Source organism: Symphalangus syndactylus, chromosome 11 (assembly GCF_028878055.3).
Source record: "Symphalangus syndactylus isolate Jambi chromosome 11, NHGRI_mSymSyn1-v2.1_pri, whole genome shotgun sequence".
Classification (NCBI taxonomy): domain Eukaryota; kingdom Metazoa; phylum Chordata; class Mammalia; order Primates; family Hylobatidae; genus Symphalangus; species Symphalangus syndactylus.
This window is the reverse complement of record NC_072433.2, coordinates 44,179,696-44,200,824: the sequence shown is the minus strand read 5'-3', so window position 1 is coordinate 44,200,824 and position 21,129 is coordinate 44,179,696. Positions and strand designations below refer to the sequence as shown.

Here is a 21,129-nt window from a genome sequence, read left to right as displayed (position 1 = left end):
GCCCTGATGGACTGGGGTTGTCCCCTCAAGTGCTGGGGATGCCCAGGGGACTCAGGTCCCAGAGAGAGAACCTGCAGATAGGGGTCTCAGGGCAGAAACTATTTGCTAGGTGATTAGGAAGCACATGAATGTTTTATCAAACAGTACAGTGGTACTGGTGCATACCAGCTAAGGTGTCCTCACACAGGTGCCTTGGTGCACAGTGATCACAGGGGCCCTGGGATGGGTGAGAACATGGCGAGGAACATTCTATCTTTTCACTTATATGTTCCTTTAACTGACTGAGTAATGCTCCTGCCATCCCTGAAACAAGGCCTCCCAAGTCTCCAAGCAGAGAAGTGGGGACCATGCAAGCCATGTGAAGGCCATTGGAACCAGAGCAGAGCCCACGGGGTGGGGGTCTGCAGGGAGAGGAGGTCACCAGGAGAAACAGATGAGCTGCCCCAGGAGCAGGAGACAGAGCCAGATGTCTGAACCCAGATTCTGATCCTGATGCTGCAGAGAGAAGCCCCAGAATGTTTTATGGTGAAACGTTAAATGTTTTGGATTTTTTTTTTTTTTTGTAAAACAGATCTTGACAGCTGAGAGAGTCAAGGTCCTTCATTCACACAGGTGACTACTGAGTTGTTGTTCTGTTTTTCCTTTAAGGAAGCAGGCCTTATGATAAACCCTTCGTGAAAACCCCACTAGGATAGCATTTTTTGTGGTCCTTGCATAGTGAAAGGTGCCTTTTGTGGCTCACTGCAGCCCTGCATAACAGGCTACAGAATTCAGAGTTCATAAACATAAGAAGATTAACTAAGCCCAGCATGGACTGAGGACCTCAACTTCAGCATCTTTTAAGGATTCATGTTATCAGTAGAAACGACTACCTTTTTCCCAAAGCTATGGGTTCTTTACTGTGTATGTTGATGTTTGATGGGAATCTAATCCTAACCCAGATTCTGGGGGCAGATCATCAAAACTGAAGAAGCTGGGTTTGTGTCACAGAGCTTCTTGATTTCAATCAGCCCCTGCAACTTTAAAAGAGCAGCCCATGGAATCCACTTCCCAAAGTGAAAGTGTTGGGTAATGGGGTTGTTTTAGTCATATGAAAGTAAGGATCATTCTGCATCTTAATAGGCCCATAATTAATTCACACATTCAACTGTTAAGTCCAGAAATATGTTCATGTTGACAATTTGCATTCGATGCTTCAAAAACAATCTGGCATGTTTTTATTTGCCTCGAAATCTCAGAAACATCCACCCTTTTCCATTATCCATCCAAATGCTATAATTCCACAACAGCTTCCTGAAGCCCCACCTGTGGGAATGAGGGGAGGGGGCTCAAGACGCCCAGTCAGGAGAAGTAGTGTTAGTGCGAGAGCTGTCCTCCTTTGAAAGACAAGACCACCATATGGCCAGTGGAATTTCCATCTGCCCCTCCCAACTCCCATGACAGCTTTTAGCCCTAGGCATGAATGACTGGAGATCATTCTACCACCCTGTGTCTTCAACGCTGGATCAGTGATTTTTCCCCTCAACCCCCAAGCACCAATTATGCCCCACCTTTGCCCAGCTCCTGGTCTACACTGTGAGTGCACCCATCTGATATGTCAGGTGGGACCCCACCCCAGCCTGTCTACCTCATCAGCTCCTAGGAGGATAAAACCAGAGTGAGAAGGACCATCGGAGGGAAGAAAATAAAAAGCAATGCTGGCACAGGAACAAGGGATCATTAGCATCAACGTTTACTGCTAGGCTTGATTTACAACTGCCACCAACAGGTGAGTCAGAAGAGGAGGGGAGAGGGAAGGAGGAGGGGCCTGAGCTCAAGCCCTCAAACTCTTAGTTCCAATTTCCGCACCCTGAGTCCTACAAGCTAGCACAGAAGTTGCTGTGGAATAAAACAATGTTTATGGAGGTTCTCAGTTGCCTATGCTGCTTCCAGTTCACTCCCACAGATGTACTATTCCCTATTCCTCTGTCTAAGTACAACTAAAACCCTGAACATTATATATGAAAGAAACAGAAGGAGATTCAGAAAGGCAGAGAGAAGAAGGCAGACCAGCCAGGGACCCAAGGAGTGACACAGCGGTGAGGACCCTGGGTTTTCTTTTTGCTTCATATATCCCAGACTAGGACCTGACAAAACTGGCAACCCAGAAATACCAACAAGGATTTTGTTTTAAGCCTTAACCAAAGCCCACTCTTTCTAGCCAAAGGACCAGGAAAGATTTTTGCCTGGCAGAACAGAAAACTTTTAGACAATAACAGCTCTGCTCCAGGCAAACCCCACAGAAGAAAACTATGACCCCACCACCATCCACTCCAGCAAAGGCTGAATGGAGATCTGAGACTCCCATGCTGGCAAGGCTATAATGAGGCACTCACCGCCCGCTCTTCCCATCCCTGTTAATGTGGCATCACAGAAACCCTAGCAGGGAGCCAAGACAGTCATACTTGCTGGGCAGTAACAAGGCCTCTCCCCATGGTGTCAGTAGAGACCACATGGGGAGCCTGGACTCCCCTCCTACCTAACAGTAGCAAGTGCCCTAACCCATCCTCCTGGTATAGTGGAGACCATGTGGAGAGCAGAAATGAGGCATTCCTACCACGACTGCTCAGAGAGGTATGAGTGGAGACCTAGGGAGGAAATGAGCCTGAAATTCTACCCACACCTGGCAGTAGCAAGATGGCATCTGCACCCCTTCTGCACTGGAGTGGGGTCAAAGGAAGCCAGCTAAAACAGAGGGTTTAAATAAGATCCACAGTGTCATATGTAATACATAAAGATTTCAATCAAAAATCATCTATCCTACCAAGAAACAAGATCTCAAATTCAATGGCAAAAAAAGTCAATCAATATATGCCAAAATCAAAATGACAGAGATGTTGGAATTATCTAATGGGGAGTTTAAAGGAGCCACCATAAAATTATGTCAATAAACAATTATGATCATCCTTGAAACAACTGGAAAAAAAAGGAAGTCTAGCAAAGACCTAGATAGTTTTGACAAAGAAATAGGAGATACAAGGAGGGACTAAATGGAAATTTTAGAAATGGATAAAGGAGAAAATCTTAAAACCCAATGAATAGGCCTAACAGCAGAAGAGAGAAGAGAAAAAAAGAATCAGTGAAATAGAAGATAGAATAATAAAAATCACCCAGAGTTTCAGGGGCCAGTGGGACTACAACATTTTTGTGACTCAAGTCCCAGAAGGAGATAAAAAAAAAAAAAAAAGAGGGCAGGATTGAAAATGTACTCAAAAGAGTGATGGCTGAAAAACTCCCAAATTTGGCAAGAGATGTAGATGTATTCAAGAAGCTGAGTGAAACTCAAAAGGAATAAACACAAGGAAATCCACACCAAGACAAATCATATTCCCACTCCTGAAAACTCCTGGACAGGAAAAAATCTTGAAAGCAGCTAGAGAAAAAAATGACACCTTATACACAGTGAAAAAATAATTTGAATGACAGCAGATTTCTCATTAGAAACCATGGAGGCAAGAAGGAAGTGGCAGAGCATTTTTCAACTGCTGAATAAAACAGAACTGTCAACCCAGAGTTCTTCTACATCCAGTGAAAATGACCTTCAAGAATCAAGGGAAATTGAGATAACCTCAGATAAAAGAAAACTAAGAGAATGCGTCACCAGCAGAATCATCCTAAAAAGAATGGTTAAAGGAAGTTTTCTAAACAGAGAGGAAATGATTGGAACATTAGGTAGTAAGAAACAAAATGGTAAGGAAATTATACTGTAGATACCACTAATTTCCCTTCTCTTCTTGAGTTTTCTAAATTATGTTTGATGTCTAATGTAAAATGTTAACACTGTCTGATGTAGTACTAAATATATGCAGAAGAAATAGTTAAGACAATTATAAGTAGGGAAGAGTAAAGGGACCTACGGGAGGTAACTTTTCTACATTTCACTTGAACTGGTAAGATTATGATACCAGTAGTCTTTGATAAGTTATGTGTATATAATATAATACCTACAGTAATCATGATAAAAAGCTATATCAAGAAATGAAAACACTACAGATAAACCAAAATGAAAGTCTTAAAAATGTTCAAGTAAGTCACAGAAAGGAAAAAAGAAAACCACAAATGAAAAACAGAAAATAAAATATAAAATGGCAAACTGAAGCTCTCACATATCATTAACAACATTAAATATAAATAACCTAAATATACTAATTAAAAGATGGAGATTGGCAGACTGGGAGGAAAATGACTCACCTATGTGCTGTCTACAAAAAACTCACTTAAAATATAACAATACTGGCAGGTTGAAAGTAAAAGAATGCAAAAGGATATATCTTGCAAACATTGATTGAAAGAAAGCAAAAAGGCTATATTAATATTATATAATGAAGGCTTCAGAACAAAAAATTAGCAAGAGAGAAAAGAACATTAAACAATGATAAAGGGGTCAATCTACCAAGAAAATCTTAAATATGTATGCACCAAACGACGGAGCTGCAAACTATGCTAAGCAAAAGCTAATAGAGCTGAAAGAAGAAATAGACATATCCACAATTATACTAGGAAACTTCAGAACCTTTCTCTCAATGATTGATAGGACAACTAGGTAGAAAATCAGAAAAGATACAGAAGAACTCTAAATCATTGACCAACAGGATCTAATAGACATTTATAGAACACTCCACCCAACAATAACAGAATGCACATTTTTTTCAAATGCGCAGAGAACAAATACCAAGACAGACCATATCATGGGTCATAAAACAAATGTCAATGTATTTAAAATAACTGAAACCATACATAGTGTTTTTTCCTATCACAATGGAACCAAACTAGAAATTAATAGCAGAAAGGTAGGGAAGCCTCCAAACGATAGAAACTATAAGACGTACCTCTAAATAATCATGGATCAAAGAGGAAGCTCACGGGAATTTTTTAATACACTGAACTGAACAAAAAAATAAACTACAACATGTCAAAATTCGTGGGACACAGCTAAGTAAAGGCTAAGAGGGAAATGTATAGCAATAAATACTTAATAAAGAGAAAAAGTCTCAAATCATTAATTAAGCTTCCACCTCAAAGACCTAGAAAAAGACCAAGATAAACATAGAACAAGCAGAATGCAGAAAATAATAAGGATAAGATCAGAAACCTTGAAACAGAAAATAGTAAAACAAAATTGAAAATCAATTAAACAAACAGGTGGTGTTTTAAAAGATTGATAAAATTGACAATTCTTTTAAGAAAACTAACAAAAAAAGAGAGAAGATACAAATTACCAACATCAAGAATGAAACTGAGGATATCACTACAGACACTACAGACATCAAAAGAATAACAAGGGAATAATACTATGAAAAACTCTGCATACACAAATTTGATAAATTAGATGAAATGATCTAATTTCTCAAAAAATACAAACTACCAGAATACACATAATAAGAAATAGATATTTTGAATAGTCCTATTCTATTAAGGAAATGGAATTCATAATTTAAAACTCCCTGTAAAGAAATCTCCAGACCCAGGTGTTTTACTGGATAAATCTAACAAATGTTTAAAGAAGAATCAACATCAATTCTACATAACTTCTTTTGGAAAACAGAAGAGGAAAGGGCACTTCCCAGTTTATTTCAGTAAGTTAATATTGCCCTATATTAAAACCCAGTCAAAGACAGGACAAGAATAAAACTTCAGACCAATATCCCTCATAAACACAGATACAAAAATCCCTGACAAAGTATTAGCAAATAGCATTTAGCAATATATAAAAAGAAGTATACACCATGACCAAATGAGATATATATATCAAGGATGCAAGGCTTACTCAATATTTGAAAACTGGTCAATATAATCCACCATATTAACAGACTTAAGAAAAAGTGCATGGTCTCACAATAGGTACACTAAAAAAAAAAAAAAAAAAAAAAAAAGACAAAAACTTCAGACATTTGACAAAATCCAACACCCATTCATGGTAAAAAACAAAGAAGCAAACAAACAAAAAACAGTTAGATAGAAGGGGAATTCCTCAACTTGATGAGGAGTATCTACAAAGAAAACCTATAGCTGTTATTTTACTTAATCGTAGAAGACTGAATGTTGTCTCCCTTAAGATCAGAAATAAGGCAAACAAACCCACTCTCACTACTCTTACTCAGCATAGTGCCAGTAGGTCTAGCCAGGGCAATAAGGCAAGAAAAGGAAATACAAGGCATACAGGTAGCTAAGAAATAAATAAAACTGTCCCAGTTTACAGATGGCATAATTGTCTATGCTGAAAATCCCATAGAATCTACAGAAAAATTCCTACAACTAAGTTGAGCAAAGTCAAGCAATACAAAAATGAACATTCAAAAACCAACTGTATTTCTATATAATAGCAATAAACACATGAACACTGAAATTAAAAATGCAATACCATTTATAATTTCTCAAAAAATTAATTAGATAAATCTACCAAAACCTGTACCAAATTAGGATGTCGAAAACTTAAAAAAAAAAAAAAAAAAAGATGAAAGAAATCACAGATTTAAATAAATGGAGAAACATACCATGTTAATGGATTAGAAGACTCAGGACAGTAAAGATGTCATTTCTCCCCAAATCAATATACACATTTAACATGATTCTAGTCAAAATTACAGCAAGAATTTTGGCAGATACAGACAAGATTATTCTAAGATATATATGGAAAGGCAAAAAGAGCTAGATAGCAACAATTTCGAAAAAGACAATCAATAAAGAAGGAATTAGTTTATTCAATTCCAAAACTTATTCTATAGCTATAGTAATCAAGACTATATTGTATTTGGCAGAGGGATAGGCACATACATCAGTGGAACCCAGAAACAGACCCACAAAAATATGCTCAACTGATATTTAACAAAGGTGCAGAAACAATTCAATGGAGAGGCTGGGCAATGTGGCTCATGCCTGTAATCCCAGTGCTTTGGAAAGCTGAGGCAAGAAGACTGCTTGAAGCCAGGAGTTCAAGACCAGATGGGCAACATAGTGAGATCCTTCTCCACAAAAATTTAAAAATTAGCCAGATGTGGTGGCCTATGCCTGTAGTCCTAGCTATTTTGTTAGGGAGGAAGTTGGTGCTGAGGCAGGAGGATTGCTTGAGCCCAAGAGTTCAAGGCTTCAGTGAGCTATGATCATGCTACAAACACTCCAGCCTGGGCTACAGAGTAAGATCTTGTCTCTAAAAACAAACAAAGCAATTCAATAGAAGAACGATAGCCTTTTCATCAAATCATACAGGATCAACTGGACATTCATAGGCAAAAATAAAAACAAAAACAAAAAACCTCAACCTAAGTCTTATATTGTATATAAAAATTAACTCAAAATGGACCATGGCCTACAATAAAAGTATAAAACTTTCAGGAAAAAAAATAGGAGAAAATCTTTGCACCAAAGGTATAATCCATAAAGGAAAAATTGATAAATCTAATTAAACAAAATTAAAAACTTTTATTCTGCAAAAACTCCTCTTAAGATAATATGACAAGCTCCAGACTGGGAAAAATATTTGCTAACCACATACCTAACAAAGGACTAGTACTTAGAATACATAAAGAACTCTCAAAACTAAATGGTAAAAAAGTAAATGATCCAATTAGACAATGGGCAAAATTTATGAAGGAACATTTCATCAAAGAGGAATGGCTGGCAAATAAGCCCATGTTCAACATCATTAGCCATTAGGGAAATGCAAATTAAAAGCACAATGAGATATCACAATGCAACTATCAGATTGGCTAAACTAAACAAATAGTGACAGAAGAAATGCTGGTGAGAATGTAGAGAAATGCGATCTTTCCTACATTGCTGGCGGGAATGTAAAATGGTGCAGCCACTCTGGAAAACAGTCTGGCAATTTCTTAAAAAGTCAAACATGCAAGTACTACAGACCTAGCAATTGCACTCTTGGGAATTTACCCCCAAAATAACGAAAACTTAAATATAATTCCATTTATATAACAGTCTTGAAATGATAAAATTATAGAAACAGAGAAGAGAGTAGTGGTTTCCAAGGATTATGGAGGGCTGGGTAGGAGGGAAGTGTCTATGGCTATAAAAGGGCAACGGGAGGGATTCTTGTGGCAGTGGAAATGTTTTGTAGCTTGACTGTATCAATGTCAATATCCTGGATGTGATATTGTACTCTAGTTTTGCAAGATGTTACTGTTGGGAGAAACTGGGTAAAGTGTACAGAGGACCTCTATGTGAATCTGCACGTGAATATACAATTATCTCAAAATAAAAACTTTATTGTCTTTAAGCTAAAAATGTTTAAAGGACAAATAAAAGCCCAGGAGGGGCTTTAAAAGAAGGGGGAATGGATAGGGAGCAGTGGCTCACAACAGTAATCCCAGCACTTTGGGAGGCTCTGGCGGGTGAATCACCTGAGGTCAGGAGTTCAAGACTAGCCTGGCCAACATGGTGAAACTGCATCTCTACTAATAAAACAAAAATTGGCCAGGTGTGATGACGCATGCCTGTAATCTCAGTTACTCAGGAGGCTGAGGCAGGAGAATCACTTGAACCTGGGAGGCAGAGGTTGCAGTGAGGCGAGATCGTGCCATTACACTCTAGCCTGGGCAACAAGAAAGAAACTCTACCACACACACACACACACACACACACACACGGGGCGGGGGGGGGGGGTAATGAGCACCAGCATTCTTCCCAGGCTAACTGGCTTGAGGCATGGGGATGGTGGAGAGGGTGCAGGGTTGCCAGGTAAAATACAGGACGACAGGCAAATGCAAATTTTGGATAAGAAATAATGTTTTAGTAGAGTATGTCCCGGGCAAATGAATGGAGACATACTTCGACTAAAAATGTATTGGCTGTTTATTTGAAATTCAAACTTACTTAGCCTGTATTTTTAGTGGCTAAATCTGGACACCTAGAGGGGAAGGATGGGACAGGAGGGTTCTGGAGCCCCCAGGGACACTGGGCTGAAAAACGCAGGGTGGAAACACGGAGAAGTAAAAGAGAATGAGCAAAGGGATGCCAGAGGACCAGAAAGGCACGCAGGCTAGGCAGTCCCACGGTGGGGGCAGGGGGCAGTCACAAGCTGGGAGGCCTGAAGTCCCCAAGCTGCTGGTGAAACAACCCTGTGTGGGGCAATCAGGCAGAATCCAGAGGTCTAAACAGCGGATGCTGGAGTCTCAGTAACAGGGGGCCTGGCAGCCTGACCAAGGGGCTCCTCTAGGCACCAGGAGCATCACCCAGTTAACCCCAGGCTGACCCCTGGGCCTCTGTCGCCATGATCTGGCTCCACCCAAATGGTCTCCCCTCCCTACAGGGAAAGGACGTGCTGAGAAGTGGGTTCAAGTGTTCAGGTCAGTGGGCAGCCACGTGCTTGACCAAAACAAAAAATGCTTTGATGAGACTTTACTATCAGCCTGCAAGTCAGTTCCAGGGAGGCCGCTGCACACGTTTCATTTTCACCTTGCTCCCACACACACCCAGGACCCGCCCTTCCCTTCTCTGTGTTACCCATCACTGTTGGACACCATCAGGAGCTCTTACTTGTTCTCTTAGTGAACACCCATCTGCTCCCACCAGACTCTATGCTCTGGGACAAAATAGCAAAGACTGTTCTGCTTGCTGCAATATTCATGCTTAGTGCCTGGCACATAGTAGATGTTTAAGAAAGAAAAATAACTTGGAACTGGGGGACATTATGTTAAGTGGAATAAGTCAGGCACAGAAAGACAAATGTCCCATGTTCTCACTCATTTGTGGGAGCTAAAATTTCAAACAATTGAACTCATGGAGATAGAGTGCAGAGTGATGGTCAGCAGATGCTAGGAAGGGTAGTGGGGAGGGAGGGGAAGTGGGGATGGTTAGTGGGTACAAAAATATAGTTCCACAGAATCAGTAAGATCTAGTATTTGATAGCACAACAGGGTGACTACAGTCAACAATCACTTGTTGTACATTTTAAAATAACTAAAAGAGTATAATTGGATTGTTTGTAGCACAAAGAAAGAATCAATGCTTCAGGTGATAGATACCCCATTTTCCCTGATGTGATTATTACATATTGCATGCCTGTATCGAAAGATCTCATGTACTCCATAAATATATACACCTACTATGTACACATAAAAATTAAAAATTAAAGAAAGAAAACTGAATGAATGAAGGAATAAATGAAAAATCGGCTTGATTGGAGCTACTCCTTCTGGGTCTGTCCTCCAGGCCCAGCCCCTTGGAGTCTTGACAAAGCAGAGAGAGGGGGTCATTCTTCTTGCAGAAAGCCCTCAGGAGCATCCTCTGAGCTGATGAGTGCTGACATCTGGGATATAGGCTTAGCATGGCCACTTTTTCCTCCCTAAACAGGGACTCTATCATTATCATCACCTAATAACACTAATACAATATTGGTAGATACCATTTATTCAGAACTTACATGTGCCAGGCAGTGTGCTGGGACCTTTTCATACCTGTTAACTCATTTAATCCTCCAAATAGTGCCAACCAGTAGGTGTGGTGAGTTGCACTGTTTGTGTTGCCCCTTCTTGTGGAAATAAAAGCCCTCTTTCTTTTCAATAATACTCTTCCTACTTCCATTGCTGCAGGGCGGACCCCCAGGAAGGGCAGGGGTCACCAGCCTGACCAGACAACCAGCTCCACCTCCCTGGCCATAATGATTGGCTCATGGGCAGCTTCAGGACGCTCCTGAGGCCAGTGGAAGAGGCCTTCCACTTTCTCCCTGATGGGCCCCAAGGTCCAAGGCCAGGTCTGAGGCTCTGAAGCCCACTGGGTGCTCAGGGCAGAGGGGATCAAGCTCTGGGGCCGCTGGCCACAGGACCCTTGTTGTCTGCTGTTATTCTAGTAAGGCTCAGCCAGAAGCAGGTATAAAGGAAACTGTCCATGTATCAGCTGCTGCCAAGCAGCCAAATGACATCAAAGGATGCTCAACAAAGTCAGTTCAACAATCCAGGCCACCAAGCCCATGTGACATGACAGCAAGAAGAAAGGACATGCTTATGAGCCGGCTCAAGCAAGATGGTGCCAGGGCTCCAGTGCCGGCCCCTCCAGGACCAGCTCCATCAGCATCTCCCTCACTTCCATCCTTCCTCTTCCCCTCCCTGCTGGCTCTCTCTCTCGAACCTAGAAACACACTTTGGTCTCTCTCTCTTAAAAACGCAAACACTTCCTGTTACCTTTGGAGCCTTCCAGCTCCCGCTTCTCTCCCTCCCCTCCCAGCCTGGAACCCGGAAAGTCCACCGACACTGCTGCCCACCCCCATCTCCTCCTGACCTCTTCCATCTGATGCCACTGACCCTGCTCACACCCAGGACACAATGGCCACTTGTTGCTGAGCCACACAGACCCTCTTCAGCCTCCCGCCCAGGGCACTTTTCACACTGCACCCAACTGATATTCCTGGAAACACTGCTCCTTCAGCACCAACCACCACACACTCCTCACTCTCCAGGCTCCTCCCAGATGTTCTCACCATCTATGCTGATGCTGCTAGATCCTCTTCCTCAGACAGGGCCCTGCTGGCCAGACACCAACACTCAGATCTCCATGGGTATCTTGTGCAAGGCCACATTATCACAAACACTCAAGCCCACCAAACGTGATGAGCCTTCAGGTGCAGGGGTTAAGGGCACAGGCTCCGAGTCACACTGGCTGAGTTCAGGTCTCTACCCTGAAACTTAGCGACATTGGACATGACACCTCAACTCCCCATGGATAAAAGGAAGTAATGACAGCACGTCTCACAGGGTATTGTGAGGGTGAAGTGTGATAACACCTGCAGATATGGAAAGAAGGGCCTGGTGCTGAGTAAGCTTCATTAGATGGTACTGATTGATATGGTTTAGCTCTGTGTCCTCACCCAAATTCCATCTCAAATTGTAATCCCCATGTGTGGAGGGAGAGACCTGTAATCCCCACATGTCGAGGGATGAAGGTGATTGGATCATGGAGGTGGTTTCCCCAGTGCTGTTCTCATGAATGAGTTCTCGCAAGATCTGATGGTTTCGTAAGGTGCTCTTCCCCCTTTGCTTTCTCCTCTCTCTCTCCTGCCGCCATGTAAGACATGCCTGCTTCCCTTTCCACCATGATTGTAAGTTTCCTGAGGCCTCCCCAGCCCTGCAGAACTGTGAGTCAATTAAACCTTTTTCTTTTATAAATCACCCAGTCTCGGGTAGATCCTTACAACAGCGTGAGAATGGACTGCTACATGAACCACTGCTAGCATCATTGTCTTCTTTGCCATTCCCTAAGAGCTCTTCCTCTGGCATGGTATCATCTGCCACCTGTCACCCAAAATCTGGTCACCTGAGACCTTTGAGTCTTCCTAACTTCTCCCCCTCCCATGTCCGCTCAATAGCCAAATCCTGCTGGTTTTGTCTCTTAAATGTTTCTCCAGCCCATATCCTCCTATCCAACATCCTCACCTTCTCTCACCTACTCTACCTCATCCCCTTTGCTGTGATCCACCCACCTCCTACCTCACAGTTTGTTCTGTTGCAGTACTGAATTGTGTACAGTGTCCCTACGTGGACCTCTTTTCTCTATAATTGGCTTGTACTAGTTTCTTTGCCTGGAATTCCCCTCCCACCTTACTTCTTATACTCTGAGACCCTGATTAGGTGTAACCTCTTCCAGGAAGTTTTCCTGGAATACCCAGATTGGGCAACATGCCTGTCCTCTGAGCTCCCTTATCTTAGACTTGTGACGTTACATTGAACTTGCAGGTTACCATCTCCTGAGCTGAGTTAGCGGCCCCTCGCAGAGCCCACCGAAGATTTTAATAGTGTTTACTGAGCATAAACGTATGAGGTTACTATTAGAAGAAACCTCAACGACAGAGGCCTTCCCCCAAAACAAGCAAACAAACATACACATACGCATACAAAAGGAACTCAAGAAAATGAGAAAATTTCCACTATTTTAAAATTCAGAATTGATGGATTCTCCATAGACCTAAACAGCTTCCTCAAATGAACCAATGGGATTCAAAGTCAGGGAAACCAAGTCCTTTGGGCTGGTTCTCTCACCCAGGAAGACTGTTGAGGGGGAAGTGACTATGCCCTAGTTTGGGGGTTTGGCAAGGAAAAAAAAAGAATGAAAAAGCATTGGATTATAGGCTTGCTGTACAGGCTTGTTATTCTGACAGGAACCTGAAACATGATCTCTGGAGGGAGAGGGAGACATTTTTATCACATATTAAGGTTAGACAGATGTTTTGGGTCTGGTGTTACCTGAATCAAAAGCACCATTGAAGAGCCTGACACAGCCCGGTTCAGCAACACGTGATCCTGGCAGAAAGGAGACAGGAACCCCTTTTTCTTTTCCTGTTCATGAGATTTTCCTCTGTGGTTCTATCTGAGTTTTTTGTATCTCCCTGGAGCTGGGGCGAGACACTGACTTCCACTCCAGACTGTCCTCCTTGGACCAGAGATTCCTTCCCCTCCAAAATGCTGCAGGTTGGGCCTTCAGCACAGGGCCAGGGTCCAAATGGCAGCTTGAACAGTGGGCCCTGGCTCTGCAAGGCGGTTTGAAAGTATCTCCAGGGATGTGCTTCATAAAGACTTGTAAGGTAGAAAAACCCTCTCTCCGTCTGTCTCCCTCTCTCCCTTTCTCTCTTTTACACACACACACACCACACACACACAACACACACATACACACACACATACACATGCACACACAGACACATACACACAGAGACACAAAACACACGCCTCCCTCCAGGTGGGCCAGGGCCAGTCCTGCCACAGTGACGGGAGGGCTGGGGACGAGAGGACACAAAAGGACAGAAGCTGGCACTGGGGACACTTTAAGGGCCTGGGCAGGAGGCAGGAGAGGTTGATTTTCCAAACACCCACTTCCTCCCCCATTTATTTGCCCCTGACAGCAGAGCCCAGCCCTTGAAGGCACCCAGGGAAAGAGCCGGCGTGAGCATGAAAAGCAGGCCTCCGGAATGACTAATACCCCACCGGGACAGGCCTGGCTCTGGCCTGGCTGCCCGCCAGAGAGTCCGCAGCCACTTTCCAAGGACAGCAAGGGCAAGCGTTCCTGACAAGATTCCCCGAGGACCATCCCTTCCCAGCCCTGACCCTCCCCAGGGCTCCCCCAGGGGGCCTGTGAGGCCCTGCGTGAGGACGTCCAGGGGCCCAGAGGCTGAGTCACTCCCTTGGGGCCAACCTGGGTCATGGCAAGTTTGTTATCTCAAGGACAAGTTCTCAGACCCCTTATCCAGCCATCCCCACCCAAAACAAACTAAAAGGAAGGCCTCTGCAGCAAATCGGCTTCCTGGGGGTCTCTAGACTCAGGCCCTGCCCCCCAGGGTGAGGTGCCATGTGCCCCAGGAGGGCCGTGTACACACATTGTACATATATGTTCAACACATGTGGGCAGACCCACTGCTCCTCCCTTCCCAGCAGTGGGGGGCCAGCTTCCTCTGGGCCAGGCCCCCCACAAGCCTCCTCCTCTCTCCTTCAGCAGCCCCCCCGGGAAGCCCAAGGCAGGGGCCTCCTGCAGAGCCATTTCCTGGGGCGGCAGAGGTGGGAGCCATTCTCCCAGAGTCCTCGGAGGGGGTGAAGGGGAGGTGGGGAAAGGGCGACTGGGCAGAGCCGGGTTACCCCGGCAGGAGGCCACAGCACAGAGCTCTGGGCTGCTCCAAGTTTTTCGTGTGCCTTCTGGGGGAGGAAGTGTCAAAGCCATTTCAAAAGCTGGGGGATTCCCAGGGAAGGGGCCTCATTCTCCATGGGGAGGGGGGATTTCAAAGGAGACCCCGCTGTTGAAAGGTTTCCAAAGACCCTCGCCTTTCTATCAGATCCAAAACACTCCCCTCCAGCAGCAGCCGGGAGAGGGGTGCCGGGAAAATGTTTCCAAGGAGACATGTCCCTGAGTCATCGTAACTCCCAGGGTCTCTGGGCTGCAGAGCCATGCAGAGGCCCCCGCTATAAAAAGGCCGGTTTACCGCCCCCCAGGGGAGCTCTCCAGCAGTCCAGGTCCCAGGGGAGGCCTGCCTCAGACCCCCAAGTGCCCTGAGTTTATGGGAAGGCTGCAGAGCTGAACAGGGCCACTTCTACCCACCAAGTCCCCCTGGTGCCACTAAGGGGGACTTTTACCCCTGTCAGCGGCAGGGCAGCCACTCTGGGCTCGGACCATTTAGCAGGAGAAGCCATCCACAGGGACACTGGGCCCCAACAGATTTACTGGGATTGCAGAGCCAGCCCCAAACCAGGCCTGCCGTGCCTGCCTCTCACCATTTCCCCAGCAGCCTTAACAAGCTACCAGGGCCGGCCAGAATCACAGCACAAGCCACATCTAAGTTCCATCAACTCCTTCTCTTCTCCCCCTGCCCTGTTCACTCACACCAGGACCACACCAGGTGGGTCTTCGTTCTCTTCCCAACTGGTTCCTTCTCAACACTGCAGCCAGATTCATCTTCCTAAGGCTCAGGCCAGGATATACCCTGCTCCAAAACCTTCAGTGGCTCCCTAGCGCTTAAGTCCGAGGTTTAAACTCAGGTACCCACAGGGACCAGGCTGGAGACTTAAATGAGCAAGACCATGATGCCTGGGAATGCATGCCTTGCCTACAGGAAACTGCTGCTGCTGCTAAGTCACGCCAAGTGGGAATGATGATTGCGGGAATGTGAAGCCCTGGCTGCCACCTCTTGTGGTTTTTCAAGAGAAGCCTAATAAATCATAGTCAAGGGGCCCCCAAAGTTGGACCCTGGTCTACGGGGTGAAGGACAAACCCTAACCCCTCCACTTGGTATCGGAGGTGCTCCATGGCTGACCCCAACCCCCTCCCCATTCTCACTCCCCACTATGCCTCAATCTTGGCCAGGCCAAGCACCTACAGCCCACCAGACTCACCTGCTCTGCTCACCCCCGATCCTGCTAGGCTCACCACCCTCGCAGTCTGGCAGCAACACATTGTTCCAGAGCCTCCTCCTGCTGTTCAGCCATCCCTCCGAAGGCAATGTCCCCCCTCTTCATCCTTCAACGCCCAGGGGGCCCTGTCCTGGGAGCACCCACACCACTGCACTGCACTTACCTGCATGCCCATCAGCCTTCCTCTGGACAGGGAACCCTGAGTTCTCTCCCACCACAGGCCCTGGCAGGGGCTCCAAACACAATGGAGGGACCCCAGCTGTGGTTCAGACCCTGCTTCCATTACTCAGGCTGGAAGGACTTGGGTAAGTCACGTAACCTCTCTAAGCCCCGGGTTCCTCATCTGTCAGATGGGGAACTAGTGCCCATGTAAAGTGCCTGGCACGTAGAAAGGCTGAGTCAGTAGCAGCTGTTAGCATCCTTATTCAATGTGACCTCTTTGCTGCATGCTATGTGCAGTGTCTTCTATGGGATGATCTCTGAGGCAGAGACCATGTCCCCTCTACTCCCATCACCCACAGAGACCGCTGCAACTCTCAACATGCCATAGGTGCTCAGTCAAGGTCCTCTGGTAGACTGGGTTGATGAGGCTTGGGGAGGGCAGGCAGGTAGGGAGTGCAGGTTAGAGCGAGAGGGACTGCCCAGCCACCAGAGGTCTGGCTCACCTGGGGTTCCATGCCGTAGTGAACTGGAATCTGTGCTCGGGGACCAACCAACCATTCCCTGCTGCCTGCTCCCCAGGCCTCCAACTCCCACGTTCCTGGGCTCCAGGTCAGCTGACAGCGCTGCAGGGCAGGAATGGGCAAGGGGACCTGTCCAGCTCCCCAGCCAAGGAGACTTCCCTCAGAAGCCCGGCCCACAGCTCACACACAAGCCCAAATGCCCCTCACATCCTCCTTTTGTGTTTCCCGCAAATCTAGTTAAGAGCAACCCCCTCGCCTTGCACTTGAGGACACATAGCTTCCAGGCTCTGCACTAAAGGCAAGGTGGAAGAGAGGAGGGAGGGGGCAGAAACACCTCAGAAATCACTGCGGTCCAATTAGCCAGGCTTGTGCCCTTCATGCTTACAAACAGGAACGCGCATTAACACCTGCTACAAGAGCAAACATTTTTAGACATCTTCATCTTCACCTCCCTGATACTCCGTGAAAGGACTCTCAGCAGCCAGTGACTGACAGGGGAGTGCCCCTTCTTATCCTTCAGCAGGGGCCTTTCAGATGGAGAAATTAAGAAGCCACCAATCTCCCTGTCAGGCCAAGCTCCCAGGGCCCCCACCTGCTCTTCCTGGGCCCCTCCTCCCTACTCTCCTCCAGGTGAGCCCCACCACACACATGATTGGGAGTCAGTGGCTGCAGGAGACTGGCTCCAAGGCACTGGGGGCAGAGGCTGTCAGATAGGTTGGGGGTCAGAGGGACTGGGATGCTGGGCATGAGCATGGCCAATGCTGTGGCTAGGTACGGACCAGGGGACCCATACCTGCCCTGAGAGCACCTTTACTAAAGAAGGGCCTTTGCAATGCAAACCTTAAACAAAATCTTGATGGCTGTACCAATTTGGAGCAAGCTGCAACTCTCATACACCAGTGGTGGGCACATAAGTCCATACAACCACTTCAGAAATGTATTTGTCAGCATTTACTAAAGGTGAACATCATTTAACCTGTGACTCAGCAAGTCCGTCCAAATCCTATATTCCTATTTTATATACATATTTACACATATAAAGAATATAGCATATAACAGTATATAATGTATTATATATAAACACAAAATATAATATCTATATATTCCTATAATCACAATAAAATCACATACATATGTTCATCAGTAGATATGTACATGGGGCCGGGTGCAGTGACTCATGCCTGTAATCCCAGAAATTCGGGAGGCTGAGATGGGCAGATCACTTGAGGTCAGGAGTTTGAGACCAGCCTGGCCAATATAGCGAAACCCTGTCTCTACTAAAAATACAAAAAAATTAGCCAGGGGTGATGCCGCATGCCTGTAGTCCCAGCTGCCTGGGAGGCTGAGGCAGGAGAATCACTTGAACCCGGGAGACGGAGGTTGCAGTGAGCAGAGATCGTGCCACTGCACTCCAGCCTGGGTGACAGAGTGAGACTCTGTCTCAAAAAAAAACTAAACCAAACCAAAACAAAAGAAGACATGTCCATGAATGTGCCAGCACTATTTCAGAATGGGCCCATCAAGAATCAAATAGATAAAGGGTGGTTGGTGTGCTCCTATGACAGATTATTACACACCAATGAAAGGCATGATCTCCAACTAGAGGCAATAATGTGAAAAGTGAAAGATGTCAGGTGCAAACGAGTAGAAACTGTGATTCCATTTCCATAAAGTAGAAATGAGGCAAAACCAACCTAAATTATTAGACATCAGCATCGTGACGACCTGTTGGTGGTAGGGGAGGGCCTGAAGGAGGCCAAGAGGGAAGCTTCTGAAATGCTGGAAATAGTCTGTTTCTTGATCTGTGTGTGGGTTACACAAGTGTGTTTAGTTCATGAAAATTCATTAAGCTGCTCACTTATGAGAGGTTTTCTAAATGTACGCAGTAAAAGGTTTTGTAAACCAGTACTCCGATGGCATAGCTGTTAAGACAACAATGAAAAGATGCTAGAAGAAGAAAAACAGAGACGAAGTGAAGATGAAGTTCAGGCCAGGCGTGGTGGCTCATGCCTATAATGCCAGCACTTTGGGAGGCCGAGGCGGGTGGATCACGAGGTCAGGAGTTCAAGACCAGCCTGACCAAGATGGTGAAAAATTAGCCGGGCACAGTGGCAGGTGTCTGTAATCCCAGCTACTTGGGAGGCTGAGGCAGAAGAATCGCTTGAACCCAGGCGGCAGAGGTTGCAGTGAGCAAAGATTGCACCACTGCACTCCAGCCTGGGTGACAGAGTGAGTCTCCATCTAAAATAAAAAATTAACAAAAAGATGAAGTTCAACCCATGACTGCAACTTTACTGCTCAGACTAGAGTCTTGGAGAAAGTGATCACATGTCCAACAAAGATCCAGGGTACCAGGCTTCTTGAAGCTCTCCCAGGCCCCAGCCCATCCCAGGCCAGACCCTTCCCTTAGAACCTCCATGCCCATCAGAACATCAGAACATCCAGCTGTGCCCTCTCCTACAATGAGGGTACCCCTAGCTGCCAAGGAGACCACATCCACCCATCCAAGGTAGAGGGGAATTCACAGCTTCCCGGGTCTCTTGTGCCAAGTGTGTGAACTCCATAGAACTTTGCAAGCTGCCCTTCTAGAGGGGCTGAATTTTCCAAAGTCCAAACCCACTTGAAGAGGAATGGGAAAAGTACTGAAATAACTTTGTAAGCGTTCTGTTTTGACAATGTGCCTGAGGAATTCACCATGTTGAGTAGGGAAATATGAGCAGTTAAATCTATTCAATGTCATGACACACAAAATTGAAGCATAATTGCTCCTGAGTGCTTGACAACTGGAAAGCACTTTGTTTCAGAAATGGAGGGAAATTTATGCTGGAAAATGGAAGAGATTGTCAAAAGTTTGATTGTAATGTGAGTGCCGCTGCGACAAGAAGGCTCAGATGGAGAAAGGGCTCCCATTCTGACATTTTCACTCCCATGTGCAATGTCTCAGAAACAGCAGCAGTGACTCTGTCCTTTGGCCTAAAAGCCAGTAAAATGATGATCGGAACTGCAAATTTAAAACCCCAAAGAGTAGCTCCAGCATGGCTGGGAGGAAATGCTCTTACCAATCATGTGGTTGGCAACGTGGATTTGGATCTCTCTCTCGTTCTCGAAGGTCATCTGGCACTTGATGCACTGGTATGTCTTTTTCTGTTTGGAAACCAAAAATAAAAGATTTAGAGAGGCAGGAGGTAGGAAAAAGGAGAAAGCAAAAGTTCCTAGGGGGCCTGGGTCAAGACTTTCCAGAATGGTTCCAGTCCCCTACTAGGTCTCCCCAGGCCATTCTCTTCCCACCTTCCTCTAAATCCAGCTCTACCAGACTGGGGAAGGGGCATGAAGCTACATTCCAAGGGAGCTGCTTCTCTGCTAGATCTGGGAAAACTGCCATCTCAAGGTGAAGCTTTAAGGGAGCTGAGGGGAGGCCTCCTTGCTTAGAAGGGCAAATCCATCTACCCATGCCCCCATCCATCCAAACATCCACCCATCCATCCTCCATCTACCCATCCACCCATCTACATACACACTCACCCATCTACCCATTCATCCATTTACATACACACCCATCCATCCACCCATTCATCTATCCATCCTCCATCTACCCATCCATCCATCTACATACACACCCACCAATAGACCTATCCATCCATCCTCCATCTACCCATCCATCCCTCTACATAATACCCACCCATCCATCCTCCATTTACCCATCTATTCATCTACATACACACCCACCTATCCACCCATCAATCCATCCTCCATCTACCCATCAATCCATTTTCCATCTACTCATCCATCCATCTACTCCACCCATCCATCCATCCTCCATCTACCCATCCATTTATCTATACTCACTCACCCATCCACCCATACTCCATCTACCCATCTGTCTCCCCATCCATACATCTACACACACACATACCCATCTACCCATTCATCCATCCTCCATCTACCCATCCATCCATCCATCCATCCACCCATCCATCTTCTATCTACCCACCCATCCATCTACGTAAACACCCACCCACCCATCTACATACATACCCACCCATCTACCCAGTCATCCATTTACATACACACCCATCCATCCACCCATTCATCCATCCATCCACTCATCCATCCTCCATCTACCCATCCATCCATATACCCATCCACCCATCTACATACACACCCACAAATAGACCCATCCATCTATCCTCCATCTACCCATCCATCTACTCCACCCATCCATCCATCCTCCATCTACCTATCCATCCATCTACATACACACCCACCCATCCATCCTCCATCTACCCATCCATTCATCTACATACATACCCACCCATCCATCTATCCATCCACCCTCCATCTACCCATCCATCCATCCATCTACTCCAACCATCCATCCATCCTCCATCTACCCATCCCTCCATCTACATACATACCCACCCATCCACCCATCCATCCATCCTCCATCTACCCATCCATTTATCTACATACTCACACACCCATCCACCCATACTCCATCTACCCATCCATTTCCCCATCCACACATCTACACACATACATACCCATCTACCCATTCATCCATCTTCCATCTA

At 45.7% G+C, this 21,129-nt stretch overlaps 1 protein-coding gene across 3 annotated transcripts in view; it reads right to left on the bottom strand.

Moving 5' to 3' along the window:
* ZNF423 (zinc finger protein 423) overlaps window positions 1-21,129 on the bottom strand; it is a 367,833-nt gene that overhangs the window by 118,678 nt on the left and 228,026 nt on the right. For all 3 annotated transcript variants that reach the window (XM_055299154.2, XM_055299155.1, XM_063612745.1), the window contains one exon: window positions 19,618-19,702. In XM_055299154.2, coding sequence (XP_055155129.1) covers window positions 19,618-19,702 — 85 coding nt within the window. The remainder of the gene's footprint in view (window positions 1-19,617; window positions 19,703-21,129) is intronic.